The 16,604-nt window shown below is 46.2% G+C and overlaps 1 protein-coding gene across 8 annotated transcripts in view; it reads right to left on the minus strand.

Annotated features, from left to right (window-relative positions):
• Positions 1–15,468, minus strand: part of IMPDH1 (inosine monophosphate dehydrogenase 1) — a 378,440-nt gene extending 362,972 nt beyond the window's left edge. For 2 of the 8 annotated variants that reach the window (XR_013607684.1, XM_078677710.1), the window contains exon 1: positions 14,742–15,459. Coding sequence is in view for 4 of the 8 variants with exons in the window: in XM_078677710.1 (XP_078533836.1) it covers positions 14,742–15,001 (260 nt within the window). In the remaining 4 variants the exon portion in view is untranslated. Of the gene's footprint in view, positions 1–14,741 lie in introns of all 8 variants that reach the window. The other 6 variants (XR_013607686.1, XM_078677724.1, XR_013607683.1 and 3 more) reach the window with 5 other exon arrangements.
• Positions 15,469–16,604: the final 1,136 nt, after the last annotated feature.

The following is a 16,604-nucleotide window of genomic DNA, read 5'->3' on the forward strand; positions in this document are numbered from 1 at the left end:
ATCCACTTCTTGTACTCCCATCAGTACTCGAGCCTGGAAAAACTTGGACTATCCTCTTTTGTCCAATATTTTGGCTAGATCCTCCTATGAGGCTTCTTCGCACCCAGCGCTACTGCCCAGCAGATACCAGGAATGGATTTTGGATGCCAATAATCAAGTAGCCCCAGCTAAAACCATTATTTCCAACCGGGCAACACCATCTGCTCAATGGTTTTCAGAGGACCTTCGGCTGCAAAGGCAGTATTGCCGGAATTTAGAAAGGCGCTGGCGCAAGCACTATAGGTCCATGGATAAGCAAACTTATAAAGATGCGCTAGCGCTATATAAGAAAGCCATTATTAAGTATAAAAGCGCTTTCTTCCTCGCTCAAATAGAGAGTGCCCAGAACTCTTCCAGAAAACTTTTCCAAGTATTCAATTCCCTCTCCAATCCCCCTACAGGTCCTCCTATTGAACCTTTCCAAGATCTGTGTAACGCCGTGGCAACTTTCTTTTCCACCAAGGTTACGAACATCTTCTCATCCTTCTCCCCACCTATACGCTCGGACAGCACCCGCCCTTTCCCTTGTCCCTCTCCACTCACTCCTACTTTTGCTAACTTTCAAGCAGTCACTACTGACCAGATTGCCATGTTAATTACTTCAATCAAATCGGGATCCCCTCTAGACCCCTGTCCCCCTTCTATACTGAGTGCCCTCACTGAGGTCATTACTTCTCCACTCACCGAACTATGCAACTCCATCTTCCAGACAGGCATTTATCCTGAAATCTGGTCATCAAGCCCTTGCTAAAAAAGCCTTCCCTGGATCCTGAGGATTCCGCTAATTATCGACCTATTGCCTGCCTTCCTTTTCCGGCCAAAATATTTGAAGCTATTATGAACAAACAGCTCTCGGGTTTCATTGATTTTCATCAACTTTTAGATGATACCCAGGTCAGCTTCAGGAAGGGCCACGGTACAGAGACGACTTTGATAAAGGCCTCGGACGAGATCCGGACTATAATGGACCAGGGTGGGGCAGCGGTCCTTATACTCCTGGATCTGTCCGCTGCCTTTGCAACGGTCGATTACTCCATTTTGATCGACCGTGTCACAACCCTGGGGGTGACTCACCTTGCTAGGGACCTCATCGCTTCATTTCTGGCCAACCGTACTCAGGCGGTGAAACTGGTCACTTTCTATTCGCCCAGCTTCACCCTCCCTTGTGGGGTGCCCCAGGGCTCCTCGCTAAGCCCCACATTATTTAACATATATGTGGCGGACTTGGCGAAAGTTATTAAAGCTCATGGACTCCGCTTAACCACCTATGCGGACGACACCCAATTGGTGTTGGCAGTGCACAAGCATGGACCAGCTGTGGCCGCAGGATTTCAGGAGGGGATGCTGGCCATTAGTTCTTGGATGTCAAGCAACTGCTTGAAGTTAAATTCGGACAAAACCGAGGTGATGACCTTTGGCAACCTTTCACCGGAATGGTCTTCCGTCTGGTGGCCCAGTGAAATGGGTCCAGCCCCCACCCCGGTTGCCAAGGTCAGAAACCTCGGTATCATGTTCGATGAGAAGCTGTTGTTCAAACATCATGTGAACACGGTGGTTTCATCATCTTTCTATACGCTAAGGAAGATCAAAAAACTGTTGCCATACCTCCCTTCAGGGGCAGGGAAAACCTTGATCACCACTCTTGTCTTCTCTAAAATGGATTATGGCAACGCCCTCTTCCTTGGCACTCAAGAACAGATCCTAACGAAACTTCAATCGGTGCAAAATGCAGCGGCTAGAATGCTGCTAGGCATCCCTAACCGTCGTCCCACCTCTCTGGCTATTCGCCAACTGCATTGGCTAAGAGTCAAGAGCAGGATAAAGTTCAAGGCACACTGTATTGCCTATAAGGCCATCCATGACTCAGGACCTAGGTTCCTCAAGGATGCCTTTCGGATCTATGCTCCTCAAAGGCCCCTTCGTTCGGCTGGTACCCATCTTCTCGCGGTCCCACGTACCAGAACCACTAGCTGGGGAGACAGACGCTTTCTAGTAGCAACCCCCAGGCTGTGGAACTCACTTCCCCTGTCCATCAAAACCAGTCCCACACTCATCATCTTTCGGAAACTCCTGAAAACCTGGTTATTTAATCAGTGAGTGGTCTGGTAGTTCTTCAATCTAGGCAGTCTGATATGCGCCGAGACACCCTCGGGTATTTGTGCGCAATAAAAATTTCAAAAACATAAACATATACAAGCATCGAAGGGGTTAACCTAATGCAAAGCCCAAGCCACCCTTTTTCATATATATAAGTCACCTTACAGCAGGGCTATCAAGTGCTAATTCAGGGTGCTGTATATTAAAAAGTAACCTATGTATGTTATATGTCCTCACTTAAAAAATTCCAAATTGACATTTTTACTGCTGAAAATCTAGTAGCCCCATTGGCGTGTACAGGATTGCAAGCTGACAACTCAGCTGTGCTAACTTCTGAATGAGAGCACTAAAGCTGATACTTCAAGCTATCAAAATAATTGTCACATTAAACCCAACTTGATTTCCAAGTCGAATTTAATGTAACTTTTAGAGAAATTGTCACTTTGTTGCCCAAGTGTTCAAGTGGCTATTTGCAGATGCTGGCCACAAGACATCCTTCAAACGACTCCCAGGAAAGGGTACAATAGAGACGTGCCATTGAAAGAGGTGTTACCATTCCATGGAGGAAGCCACACAAGGCGTGAGCCCAAAAGGAGAAGCCACCTTTGAAGGGCAAATGTTGAACACACATGAGCGAGGCTGCTCTTTTGTGCAGGTAGACGAGTTGGCATCAGGGACAGACAGCAAAGACCAGTTGCTAAACCGTTTTTTTCCATGGTATGTAGCCACCAGTTAGCCACACCTCTAGGGTGGGCTACCAAAATCCACACACAGAGAGAGGGGTTCTGCCATCTTGGGAGTGGGCAAAATAGAGCACTTTTAGATAGCTAGATGCTTCACATTGCAGTAAGTCGTCATCAGATGGGAAAGATCCTAGTAGTCCACTGGCTAGTAACTGCTGCATCCCCTGAGGACACTCTCTGGACATAAATAGGGCACTCCTTATATCTGAACTGGAGAGAGGACTGAAGAACGACTGCCCTTTTGTTCCATCGACCTGGCAAGAGAAGCTGCACAAACCATTGGACTTTACCTGCTGATCCTTGGGCTAGCCAAGAAAGGACTGTGCCTGTGGTGCCTAGCTTGATTTAATTGCTCCCAAGCCCCAGACAGAACAGGTGAACTCTAAGAGTCAGTTGGCTGACTCCCAGTTACAACACCAGGGCCACAAAAGTTGAATACGCCGTCTTGGCCAGTCAGTATCCACAATCACCTGGTTGCCACTGACCACCGACTTACAGTCAGGGAGGCGAAGTCCCAACACTCAAAAGTTGCACCCAAGTGTGCTGGACCTGGGAGAGTCGTTAAAGTGCAGTTCGGTTGCCAGGGCAGACAGTAGCCTTCATCATAGAGAACCGCTGGTTTCAATGTGACTGGTGACGAATAGTCCAGTGGCAACTGGACTTTTGCTGGACCAAAGTAGACTTTAGGGACACTGACCCCTGCGGCCAAAGTCTCCCCACCTGGACGGTTGACAGAGGATAAGCCCCAGGAGGCCCCTGTAGACCACACATCATCCTCAACATCTTACAGCATCTTAAGCAGCCTGTTTTTTTTCATCAGGATCACTCCATTAAAGTCTAAGGCGGTACGCCCATAGAGCCTGGAGCTAGACTTGAGACTGCTTTGGTGACAGGGTAACTGTCCTACAATACCTTACTGACCTCCTACACTCCTCCATGCTGGAGTTGGTCGCCCAAAGTGGGCCACAATAGTTGAAAAAGGCTTGATATAAGCTTTACAAAGTTTCCAAACTTCCTGCCTACCAGTGCTTGTGGAAATGTTACTTACAAAGCAGGGATTCGTGATTTGCTTAAAAATATATATATCTCCGGAACACTCCGGTTGATTTTGTTCATTTTTGATGTATAAAAATTCATAAGATTTATTTTTATTAATTGGTGTGGGATTTCTTTCATGTTGCATAACTTTCCTATGTTGTTGTTATGGTGCTTCTAAATGCTTTACACTTGTTCCTTTGTTTAAGCCTCACTGCTCAAAGTCACAGCTTCCCAGGGTTGAGCTAAGGTTTAACAAACAAACCTGACTCGACTCAAGTAGCTATTCTGATTGTATTACACAGTGAGGTCTACCTCACCACCTTGCTAGGTCACAAGGATACCTTGGGTTGAAGATGTAATCACTCCGTTGGTATTTTGTTTGCGCCTATGAGACTTTGATTTTTGGTATAGTGTATGTTTTTGGCTAAGGTTTTCCCTACTTTGTTACTATTGCAGAGTTTACCCGTGTTCATTAAGTCAACCTGCGCCCTCTTACTAAGAATTTGATTGTACTCATATTGAATTGAGCTGAGTTTGTTTAGGATCGCCGAGCCTCTGGTATGTCTGAGCTGTGAGTTTAAGGTATGTGTCTCTGTCTCCAATGCCTGGAGGTGATTAGATATTTCTTTGTTTTTGGCGTACATGAGGTGAATCAGTGTGCCTCTCAGGGTAGCCTTGAGGGCATCCCATCTTATGGTTGGGGATGTGTCGCTGGGGGGGTTGTCTTTCAGGATGTTTTCAATCCCTTTGCAGTTTCTACTTTAGAGTCAGTATCATCTAGTAGTTGGTCATTTAAGTGCCATTGTCTGGGAGGGGGTGTTGGGTCATTGAGGGACAATTGTGCAGTCACCATGCATGGTCATAGAACCCTGTCAGTTCAATTTTTGGGGTGTGTGGAAGTGAGAGAAGGGATTTGCTCACTAGAATATAATCTATTCTCGACAAAGAGTGGTGTGGGGATCAGTAGACGGCATAATCGGATCTTGTGGGGTTCTAAAGGCACCATATGTCTACTAGATTACTGTTGTTACAACAGAGTTTCATCTGTTTGTGAGAGCTGTTACCTACAAATGTATGTGGATGAGATCCCGTCAAGGTTCCCATCCATTGGGAGGTTGAAGCCTCTACCCAGACTCACACTCAAGTTATTCAGGAGTTCGATGAGTTGTTTATTTATGTCTTTCCAGAAAGTTACAGCATTGTCATTTGGTGTGTATATATTAACTATATGGCTAGAGCCTGAGCAAGATGGCCACTTAAGTCGACTGCTCGGCATCCAGCCTGCAGCCTAAGGGAAACGGAACACAACAGATTGATTATGCGACTTCGCCATTCGCCATTACCACAATCAGAATATATCAGCAGTCCCGATGTGCTGCCTGCAGCCCGTATCTGCCAAGATTTTGAGTTGATTACCGGACAGGCGCATGGAGAGAGTGAGGAACAAGATGGCAGTGGCCATCCACGACTCCGCGAGGCATTGAATTGCCCATCCCATGAGTCCATGGCTGCTTCCACTCCCTTTGGCAACCTCAAGCAAAAGTAAAGAGGAGAGTGTGTTGCCCCCGCTCCATATGCAAGCCTTCCGGGAGGGGGTTCCCGTGCCCATACTTATCGACCACACACTAAAACCGGGAGCAAGCACGCATAGCGCTAATAAACTCACAAGGCCACTCAGCAGAGGAATATCCCACCATAACCGGTGTGGAATTCGTACCGCCGACATCAGACCACCATCGCACAAATACAGCTGGCTGACCTCCCTTTCCATTGCATCCTGTAGCTTTGCACTCCCTGCAGCCGGTGCCAACATTCCGGCACCGGCACCCAAGCGCGATAAAGATCATGATGGCGGCCAGTGCTTTAAATGGGCTGGTACGACCCGGTACGGAGTACAGGCACTTTTATATTTTGAGAGGTAGAGTACCGGCACTTCTCAAGAGTGACCTAATACTTTTAATTGGAGAATACCGGCACAAGCATGTACTCTGGTACAGAGTACCTGCACTTCTATTTTTCCATTTCAAGCACTGATGGCGACACGACGGTAGCTCCGCGTGGCCTGGTAGGCTTCATTATGAATAAACCAGGAAGCTCTTCGGCAATTCCCAAATGAATATAAATGTATATAATCGGAGGACAATAGGAATAAAAACTGTGTGGCCCAGAGGGAGCACTTACACAATATCCGAAACCCGGAATAAGCACGTCCCAGGAACACTAACACGCTTCACCACGCACAGATCTAATCTAACCCACAAGAGCACCCTTAAAAGAACTGTGGCGGCAGTCAGTACAGCGCACCGCCACAGCGTAGAGGTAGGCTACACACCTCCAGCCTCCATGGGAAACAATATCCTTACATCTCAGGTCAGCTTCTGCACAATTATCTCCCACAAAGTCAACAAGCTGAAAGCAACGATTTTGCTCACAAGATGGCGGCCCCTAATATAATCTTCATAAAGTATCTTATCTAAAAGGCAGTTGGTTCATTGCCAGATTTTAAGAGGAAATGATGATGCCAGCCCGTTGATTCTGCCCTACACCAACCCAGTTTTCAATCAGCTGGACCACCTCAAGGGGGGTATTTTCTGGGGTAACTCAAAACCCGTTGCACAGGCAACACAACAGATCAAGAATCCCCACAGATGTAAGGGGACCCCAACAGAGCAAGCATCCTCACAGACATGAGAGGACCCCAGACATGGTAGTGACCTTCGGATCTTCTGATAGTACCACGGATTATGCTATCGCGCAACAAGCCCTGATACTTGATAATACCTTGTACATCACTGTGGATCACGGCCTGACAGCCTGTCTAATAAAGATAATCTAGATTCCTGTAACTTCAAATGTGTCACACACACCGGACTTAATCCAACGTATAACTCTGGAAGCTGCCATAGCCACAAGATCTCACGTAGTGCTTTAAGGGCTAGCCATTGCGTTGACACTACCAGACAAAAACAGGGGCCACTTTTATTTTGTTGCGCAAGCTATCCGACCCTGTATGTAAATCATAAAACAAGCATCACGTAAAATATGATAAAGTCTCACCTAAAGTCTGGAAAATGTATTTCTTTAACTTGTGGAAGCTTTGCCATCAAATGGCCACATTATAGCATTACACTGAGTTATTAAAAGTGTTAGTTTTGTACGAATATTAGTGAGAGTTCTGACCATAATCCTACATCCTGGGTGGAGTGGGAATAGCAAAGAGGAACCCCATGAAACCTCGGCTCGTTATGAGTTCGAGGTTCCATAGGTCCCCGAGCTGAGCCAGAGCACGGCTTCAGGCTCGAGTCGGACGGCTTTCAGTGGCACGCCCACCTCTATACATACAAGCCTGTCATTGAAGCAGTTATCCAATTGGAGTCTGTTTAAGTCGTCTCGGGACCACCAAGTGCTGCATTTGGATAAGAAAAAGGTGCGTTTCAATACTGCAGTGTCGGTTCGCTGTTGCAAGGTCAGGACTAGGGCCACGTGAACAGCACCATCTATTTATGTCCCAGGCAACTGCACACACTGACTCTCAAGATACATGGCAAACTTTGGAAACATTCATCAAGTTATTATATGATGTATTTCGAAAAGTAACTGGCTAGAACATCTAGAGTACCAAGCTTGTTGGTGTGCACTAAAATGACAAGGAGCACACTTACACTATAAATGACTGGCAGAGCACAACAAGCCTTGCACTCCAGGACACTCCTTATCAGTTATACATTTCTTTACTCAGCGCTTGCAGCTGTGAGTTACAATTGCAAACGTAAAGCTCGACATTGTATTCATCTTAGAAAAATGAAACATTGAGCTCGCACTGGCCTGGATTCAAGAATGTAACCTCCATGGCCCGTACCGTGATGGGCTGCCCTCCGGACTGGGAACCGAAACCGGCCCTGACAAACTGCTCGGCCGGCCCCCCGGGGTGGGGTGAGGAGGTGGGGACCGAGCTGTTAGCTAGGGCCGGTTTCGGCCTATTTTGTCACAGGCGGCCGATATTGCCGGCCCCCGTAACAAAAACGGCCTCTCAGGGACCCAAAACCGCCCCCGCCCGCCCTGGCGGCCCACCGGGGAATGCCCTGTGCCCGCGACGGCCAGTCCGACAGAGCTGAACACCTGCTTTATGACCTTTCAGTGAGTAAAAGTCGCCCCTATATTTCTGAGTTAATGCACAGCTCTCCGTTGCTTCATAGCTGGGTTTGTGTAAAATAAACAACAAATGGACTCACTTTATATACTGCAGGTCCATAAAAACAAGCGGTCAGCTCAGCCCATCGTGATGCGACCGTTGGATGCAGGTAGCTTTCTAGGGCAGGTGGTGCTGGATTTGTTTGCAAAACAAACTTCGGAATGCTTCACGGATCTGAAAAATGCTCATATGGCATCATTTATAAGCAGCTGGAGGGATGGAAATATCCTGTAGGATTTGAATACAAGGGTTCTTTTCCCTTGGCATGCAGCTCAAGGAAGTTCACAAACTATCACATCAGAAGACAAAGGTAGACATATTTTTACAGGCACGTCATTACCAAATATTTGAAATCTGGAGGGAAAAAAAACACCAGCCTGATTTACAAAGATTTAGTTATAAGTAGGTTCAACTTATTCTTGAAGTACCCCATCTTACTTCTGAATTAATGAGTAAGCCAGGAATACTATGGTAGTAAGTCACAGTAAAATATTTGGGAATCTGTCTGAGGGGTATCCGACTTACAACAAGGTGTCCGGATTCAAGCCTGATTGCCAGGATACCCACAAAAGATCATGTTACATGCAATTAATTTAATCAAACCACTTTTACCTGGTGAGGGATTATCCTGGAAACCTAAACTGAATACACTGCTGCCTTGACCAACATGGAGAAGGACAGTAGCTTTACTGTCGCCTGCCTTCTACAGAGGCATGGGTTGCCAGACGTATGGAGCCGTAGTTCATCCAGTCAGCCTACAGCGTTGATTCAACCAATTATTAAGTCAAGACTACAAGTCCCACAAAGCAACAACAAAAAAAATCAGGACGAGATGATATATCCACCCATGCGTCTGTGAAGCTTGGAAGCTTTGGCCCTATAAGTATGCCCACATGCCAGTCTGTGACCGCTTTGAGCTCTTGTAATGTGTTGTCTGTCCCACTGCCCTTCAGTTCAACTTCGTGTAGTAGGAGTCCTCCTTTTGTATTTGTTTATCTGACTAGAGGTGTTTGTAAAACACAAAACTAGCTCCCAGAAGCAATGCAGCACCATGGCGGGAGAGGGTGGGGGGTGGGGGGGGAGGGCAGGGTACAGACTAGTGATACAGCTGTGGCCAGACAACAGCTTCAAGGAGGTTAAGCTAGGGTAAGTCCCGGGTTCAAAGAGGCAAGGGGGGGGGGGGGTATGTATTCAGTGTGAAATCGCTGGAGAGGGGACCAGGACGAATAATGGGGATAGAGAGATGAACACAGGTGGGGAGGTCAGAGGTCCTCGTCAAGTCATGATTCCAAGAGTTCATGCCTTGGTGAGGGGGATTTGCAGGGTGGGAATGCCATCCCAGTTTCTCATTGCATACATGTAGAACCTTTCATGGGCCTTCTCTTCTTAACAGTTGTGTATATGTAAAGTGTAGGCGGAGCTTGTCTCCGCGGGAGAACCCCCGAAAATTGTGAACTTGTCGACAAGAATGTGTGGTAATCAGGGCCTTGTAAATTTCAAAAGTTTTTTTTTTTTACAGTTGTGTGTACTTATAGGCAGCCAAGGAAGGAGGCATCTTAAAACTCTGGAGGCATGTGACAAGTGTGTGCCACTCCTTCTCTACCAGATAGGATGCATTTTGGCACGAGGTACCGGAATTTGTTTTCTGTGAGACAATATTTTATATGCTTTAGCTGTGTGAGCGCGTTTTAGGCTGTCACGAGAACTGAATGCGAGTTGGTTCCCAAGGTGAGAGTTTGGTTATTTACCACCTATCACGAGTTTGTTAGGAACTCTTTCATTGCATAATAGCTAATAAATAAAATGGACATTTGTATGTTGAGGAAGGCACACGTTCTCACTAAGACTTAATAGGATCCGCATTTAGCCTATTCCAAAACTGTCTTTCACTGGAAGCAGGGCCAACATTGGTTATTGCATAGAGAGTTGGAAGTTAATCCCTCTGACCACCAAAGTCATCTAGGGGTTTAGAAAAAAACAGGCTTACAAAATTCTAGTTTTGTGCTATAGAGAAAGTGCTGACACCAAGGAAGATGTCTGTTGGTAGCAGAGTCTTACTGGTGTTTGCATTGTGCACAACCTGCCATTGGTATGGCATCAAAAGGCTTTCAAGGGCCCAGAGATGACTGTCCAAATGGTTCTACCAGGATTGTAAACGAGAATGTTGCTATATACGGGTAAAGTGTCAAGCAAACTTCATGCTAAGTGTAAATTCCTCTGTTTTCACTCCATTCACACAAAGGAAGTGTTCCTGCTTCCAAAGTTGACTTGCTGAAGTGAACTGTTATATTCTTTTCATTCCCAGTTTCAATCTCCAGCAGGAGGTGGATCAGGTCATCCTAGGAATACATCTTAGAGAGTTGGGCCAGTCATCACATTCCCGCACGCTGTAAGGACAGAGGCAGCAGGAACCCTGTGGATCCCCACATGTGGCTGTTTTGCTGACGGATTTTCTGGAATTCCTCGGATCTGATAGATCTGATTTGACAACAGGGATACGACCCTCTGGAGGTCATGTTTGATCCTCTGACCTGCCCCAGCAATCAATGAGGTGGAAACTGTGGCTGTTCAGTCATGTCACTGTCAGTAGGTTAACTAATGAAGAGAAAGGTTACTGGCTGGCCTTTGTACCTCGGGCACGGCGAGGCTCTTGCTGTGACACAATACAAATTCTGTTCCTCTAGCGGGTTGAACGCCTCACTGCTGGTTATGGAATAGGCTGTTGCATTGCATGTATTCCTAAAGTGTTTAAGGGGCCCTCTGTCATGGTTTTACTTGAGAAATGCATGTTTTGAATTTAGCAGCAGATAGGGGTCGCAGTGGAACCGTAGAAGTGGGTTGTATCCACTATACGTGTAGATATGCGCTAGGGCAAAAAATGGATCAAAATTTGTTTGCTCAAACTTTTTTAAAGGAATCGGCCTACAATGGTGCAAAACTGAATGCACCTTTTTCACCCCAATGCAGACTCGACGTGATATGACCAACAAGAGTTCTCCAGAATGGTACATTGTTCAGAATGCTTTAGCTAGGACACTCAGAAGTAGGCATAATGCACCAACTGTGGTCTCCAGAACTAGACACGATACACAAAATAAAAAGATAAGGCCTTTCGAAATGGACTCAATTCTCAAGACAATCAGCTTTCTTGGCTTATTATTTTTCAGTTGAAATCATTCACAGGATTGCCACCTATGACCCGGGCCAATTGATGAAAGTATGCTTCCAGTGCCATTACATTTTCAGTTTCAAGACACATTTTCCCTTCGCCTGAACGCAGAATATGCTTTCTCATCTGCTAAGCACAACTTAAATTCTCTCAGAGATGGATCTTCCTTTGAACCGAATACAACTCACCTGACCTGTCCAGGACAAAATCAGCCAGGTGGCACTCTCGAGGGCACACACATAAGCTGGGTTTAGTCTGCAAGATGAGAACATCGTGGAGGATTTGGGACAGTTCATCCTCTTGCAGCTCATCTCCCCTTCTGTCTCCCCTAAACATAACTTTCTAGTTCAGCATTTACATCTTATAGAACTGTGTCTTACTTTACTTAATCTTATGTTAAATGATTAAAATGCATGACATATTAATTAGATTATAAACATTTGCCAGACAGGAAAATATGCTGAATGTAGAAGTAAAAAAAACAATGCTGTGATCTATGATAAGCGCAGTAGCCTTGTTAAGAAGGATACTATATACATATGTGTGCACTAGCCTTGTTAAAAAGAATACTTTATACATATTAGTGCACAAAGTTTGTGAACAACATGCTTAGTAGTAGACAAGCAACACTGATTAGATACAGAATGTTTTTCATTTGCAGGCAAACTAGAAAGGTAAGTGATCCAGAGGTGGCTGACGTTAAAACCCCATCAGGTTATTTATTGGCTTTCCTAATACACAAGACTAATACACAAATGGGAACCCTAGAAGGGTAGAGAGGTTCTCGAGTGGAGAGAGGATGGAAGGGACATGTCCTCCCTGTCGCAGATTCAATAAACACAAAAAGTATCCCATCAGGAACCGAAGCGGTTCCTGTGGAGAGAGAAAGGCTAAGGGTGAATGATGTGTGAATGCAATGTGCATGTGAGAAAATTTTAATTTAAGGGAGGATGTATACTTGCCGCAGCGTTTTCAGGGAATTACCCAGTATTAAAGGGGGCATCTGCTTCCACTGGGGCATGAGAGGGAGGCCCTGTAGTCACACATTCATCAAGAGTCCTTTCCTGTGGTCAACCTACTGTTTACTCTGCTCCCCTGCTTGCATGCAGACATCATTCACATCTTTGGAGGAATTGACTTCTTCACTACCCACCCTGACGAAAGCCCAGGACCTTAGATAGGCCGTTAGGTAAGGGCTGAAACATGTTGGTGCTTTAGGGTCATAGGACGATCACATCCTTATAGCCCTACATATACTTTTTAATCTTCACTCCCACCCTACGAATAAATGATACTTTTGGAGTGGGAGAAGAATTTTATCTTTAAGGTTACGCCCCCATACATCAAGTCTGCATAAGTGCTCCCTGAAATACAGTTGAGCCCACCCCGACCTTTAGGAGTTTGGGTGAACCCGATGATGAAGCATGTCACTATTAGAGTGAGTGAGGGTTATATTCAGGAAAGGGTCCCTTTTCCTTCCCACCCAAAATAGCGGGTTTGCGTGCAAACCATCCCGTAGCCTTTTTCTCTTCCACGGGTACCGCTTTGGTTCCCGAGGGGATACTTTTTGTGGTTATTGTATTTATTAGCTTTTATCAGGTACCCTGTTTGATTATACATCAGCATGTTCAACAGTAATACCTAGGGGAATGAGAGGAGAATAAGAAATGACTGAGAGCCTGTTACGAGTTTGGTGGTCCTAACGCGGACAGTGCAAAGAACCGTCCGCTGTAGGAACGCCAAACTTGTGGTGCAACTGCCTGCCAGATTAGGACTTCAATCCTGGTTTGGAGGACGGCCTGACAGCAACAGTCTGTTAGGCTCACAGAAGAGCCTAACATGCAGACCGCCGCTCCAAAAGCGCTGACTACACCTTCCTACAAGGTGTGGTATGAATGCCACACCATGCAGGAACTGAGGGTGAAATCCAAGGGGGCACTACATGTGCCCCCCTGCATGGACCCCTGGGCCCAGAGGCAGACCTTTTAGGGCCTCCTTAGTTGTCTCATTGCCACCTGTTTCATGGCGGGCTCAATCGCAACTCAAAATATGCTCGGTGGTCCCACTGCGGCATCTTCAGCACATGTCTGCCTCTGATCCTGGATCCTTGCCAGCCACAGCAGTCCTGTGGCAGGCCAACTGCCACAGTCATTTTAATGCGGGCGGTCCCGCAGTGCGGCAGTGGTCGGACCGCCAACACAGGTTCAGCGGTCCGAACTCTAATCAGGCCCTAAATCTTCGGAATAATTCTGAAATACACAATTGAGACTTTAGCAGGGACAACATTATTTCAATAGTCCTGATGACATCAACTGTATTGGTAACCTGTCCTGCTTGGGAAAGAAGTAGCAAAACTTTGCTTGCAGTAGTAATTTATCTATTTCAGAAAAATGTTGTAGGGCTAGCATGAAAAATGATTAAGCTTTTATACACACTATCGATCAGCCAGATGATGATAGCTGTCTCACCTCCTCCTATGGCACAGCCATATTCTTTACATTACAGTTAGCAACTTCAAGTGATGTTAGATTGCTTCTCTTCCGTGTATAGTTCAGAGGCCCTGGAATGGCGTGCCTTCCTAACAAGAGAAAGTAGAGATCTTCCCAACCTAGTGTTCCGTAGCTTGACCACAGTACCGCCATCTTTATGGAACTCCATTGACCTGCTCCGGAGGTTCAGACGCTCTTTAACAAAGCCTCCTTGCACATAAGAGGCTGCAATTAGCTACTCCTGCTCCTTTACCATGACATCTAAAACTCCCTGCACTATTATCTGTATGAAGTTCTTAAAATTTTTATTAATGAAGATATTTTAATGTGTACTTCTTTGTAAGATTTTAATTAATCAAACAAATAAAAAATAAACTTGAACTTGAAACTTGAACATCTAAAACTCCCTGGTGGACTAAGGGACTTTAAGATCAAGTCAACTTTATACATTTTTCTTACGAATCCTTCCTACTAACCCCTGTCCGCAGTGGTATAGAATAATGTACCACTTGGACTGCATACTATGAAGGCTCTGTTAAAGTTTAGGAAGAAACAGAAAACCCAAATTCCAATGTGCACCATGGGGGATATTTTGTGAGTTGATGACATAGTAGTGCCCACACAGGCTTAGGACACCCATCGAATGTCGTGTTAAGATGACTAAACTGAATTATAGTGAAGAAGCAGTCTGAACAATCACTAGTCTAGATCCCTGTTAGAACTTGTGCAGATACAGTGGTGTTGAAATGCTCAGAATAAAGCACCTTTTAAGCTACCTATGTTCCTCTCCTTTCAAAAGATTAGATTAAGGATATTATTACCAATCAGACAGAATAATGAGTCCATCTAGGAACATCTTGGCTGCTCATTTAATATCATCTGACACCAACCATGATCAACCCAAGATGGTTGCCTTCATGCATCACACCCAGACCAGGCTCCTCCTTCTGAAGTTTGATTGCATCATATCTTACCTCTCAGGCTCATAGCCTGCCTGCAGGCGGGTGGCAATGTACCGCTGGGCTGCAGTTTCATGCCCATGTGGGTGCAATGGAGAGAAGCAGTGCAGGGCAGGCACACAAGGCTGTGGTGGGGGCGACAATGGTGTTGGCTCCTGAACGTCTCCAACAATTAGGCGATAGTCATACAGCGACTGTGGTGCTATCCGTTGCTGGGACCCTGCCAGCTCCTCTTCTTGGTTAGCGGGGAAGCGATTGTACCGATACCCATCCATAGCCCACTGAGCTACGCGCAATGCAAACTTCTGTGTACTTTTTGCAGGTGGAATGGCGTAATCCAACACAAGCTTCCTTCAAAAAATATTTCCAAATGCCCTAAAATATTGTGATATATTAGTTGAACATTCGTTTTCCTGTGATCATCCTCAGAAGTCCTGTTTTTTTTCTTGCAAGAAGTTTGTAGTTCATTGTAAATCAATGTGTGCTATGGGAGGGGAGGATGCTGGCACGAACTTGTGTAAATATGTTTTGCAAAAAAAAAGTTCCTCCAGGAAATTGGAATGGTACCCGGTCCTGCTCTCTGGGGGCACGTCGGCCCCCTTGCTCCACCCAGAGTGCCCTCCGCTGCCCTCCTCCAGGGGCGGCTGTGACCGAAGGGGAGCGAAGCCTCACCAGCCGAGCAGGAGGGCTGAGGCTGCTGACAGCTCGCCCTGGCTTCAGAACCCCCTCTCCTCTCCTCTCCGTCTCCGGGCTGCAAACGTCAGTTTGCCAAAGAGGATTGGGCTCTTCTGCGTGTAAGCTGCAGCTAGCTGGGGAATTTGCACACTTGCAGTTTCCCTGCCCTCTTTTGCTTACAAGCAGACAGCGTCACGCTGGGTCTCCACCCACAGCTCACACCGCAGCAGAAATAGGTATCAGGGAGGTAAACAAAGCAGAGCTGCATCTGAGAGTGAACTCCAGACCGTGGCCGCGCGACACAGGCGAGGAGGAACTCGACGGAGCAGGACGACGTGTCATTAATTGCTCTCTGAAGAGAGGGCGCGCGGCCACGTGCGGGCCGGAGGCACGCGGGCGGGAGAGTCCGGAGACAGACTTCAAGGTCTCTGCACCCGGGCATGCACGGCGGCTGTCGCACGTTCCCACCCTCTGGGGTTTGGGAACTTTATTAGCTCTACGTAGTGTCAACAAGTCACTATTCGGCCTCTCGAGGCAGCGTGGACATGCAGAATTGCAAAGAGCATAACAGTGTTTAGGAAATAAACTGTTTATGCAACACGATGTAAATATATTTAAAATTATATATAGCGCTTAGTAGCACTGGTTTGCGCTTTTCCAAGTACTGTAAGTCTTGCTAGAGAGGAGACTGAGGGCAGCTAAAGGGAGGAAATTGCCCACGATCACACAATTAAGAAGCTAGGATTAGCCATAGGTTTTTTTTGTCCACACGCCAGCAAGCACTGCGTTTTCAGGCGTCCGTTTTACTTCATAAAGTGCCTAAGTATGTTACAGAATGAGAAACAGTGATACAGTTCATTGATACCCTAAGAAAGGGAGTCATGGCGACGGCAGGGAACAGATAAGTTAGTAATTACAATTTACAAAGCAGATTTTATTATCTTTTTGTTTGTTGCTGAAACTAAGATGGGCTGAAATGGCGGGAATGTTTGGGGTGAGAGAATTCCAGTGTCTTGCGCGAGCACTTAGAATAATGTGTCCCAAAGCCCAAGCTCTTCAAAGCCTGGGTACCACAAGACTATTGGCTGCGGCTGAACAGAGGAATCTGGAGCAGTGCTTTAAATGGTCAGGTACTAGCTGGTACTGAGTATCTCTACATGTCTTTACTTTTAGAGGGAGAGTACCTGCACTTCTCACCACTAC

Source organism: Lissotriton helveticus, chromosome 1_1 (assembly GCF_964261635.1).
Source record: "Lissotriton helveticus chromosome 1_1, aLisHel1.1, whole genome shotgun sequence".
Taxonomy (NCBI): domain Eukaryota; kingdom Metazoa; phylum Chordata; class Amphibia; order Caudata; family Salamandridae; genus Lissotriton; species Lissotriton helveticus.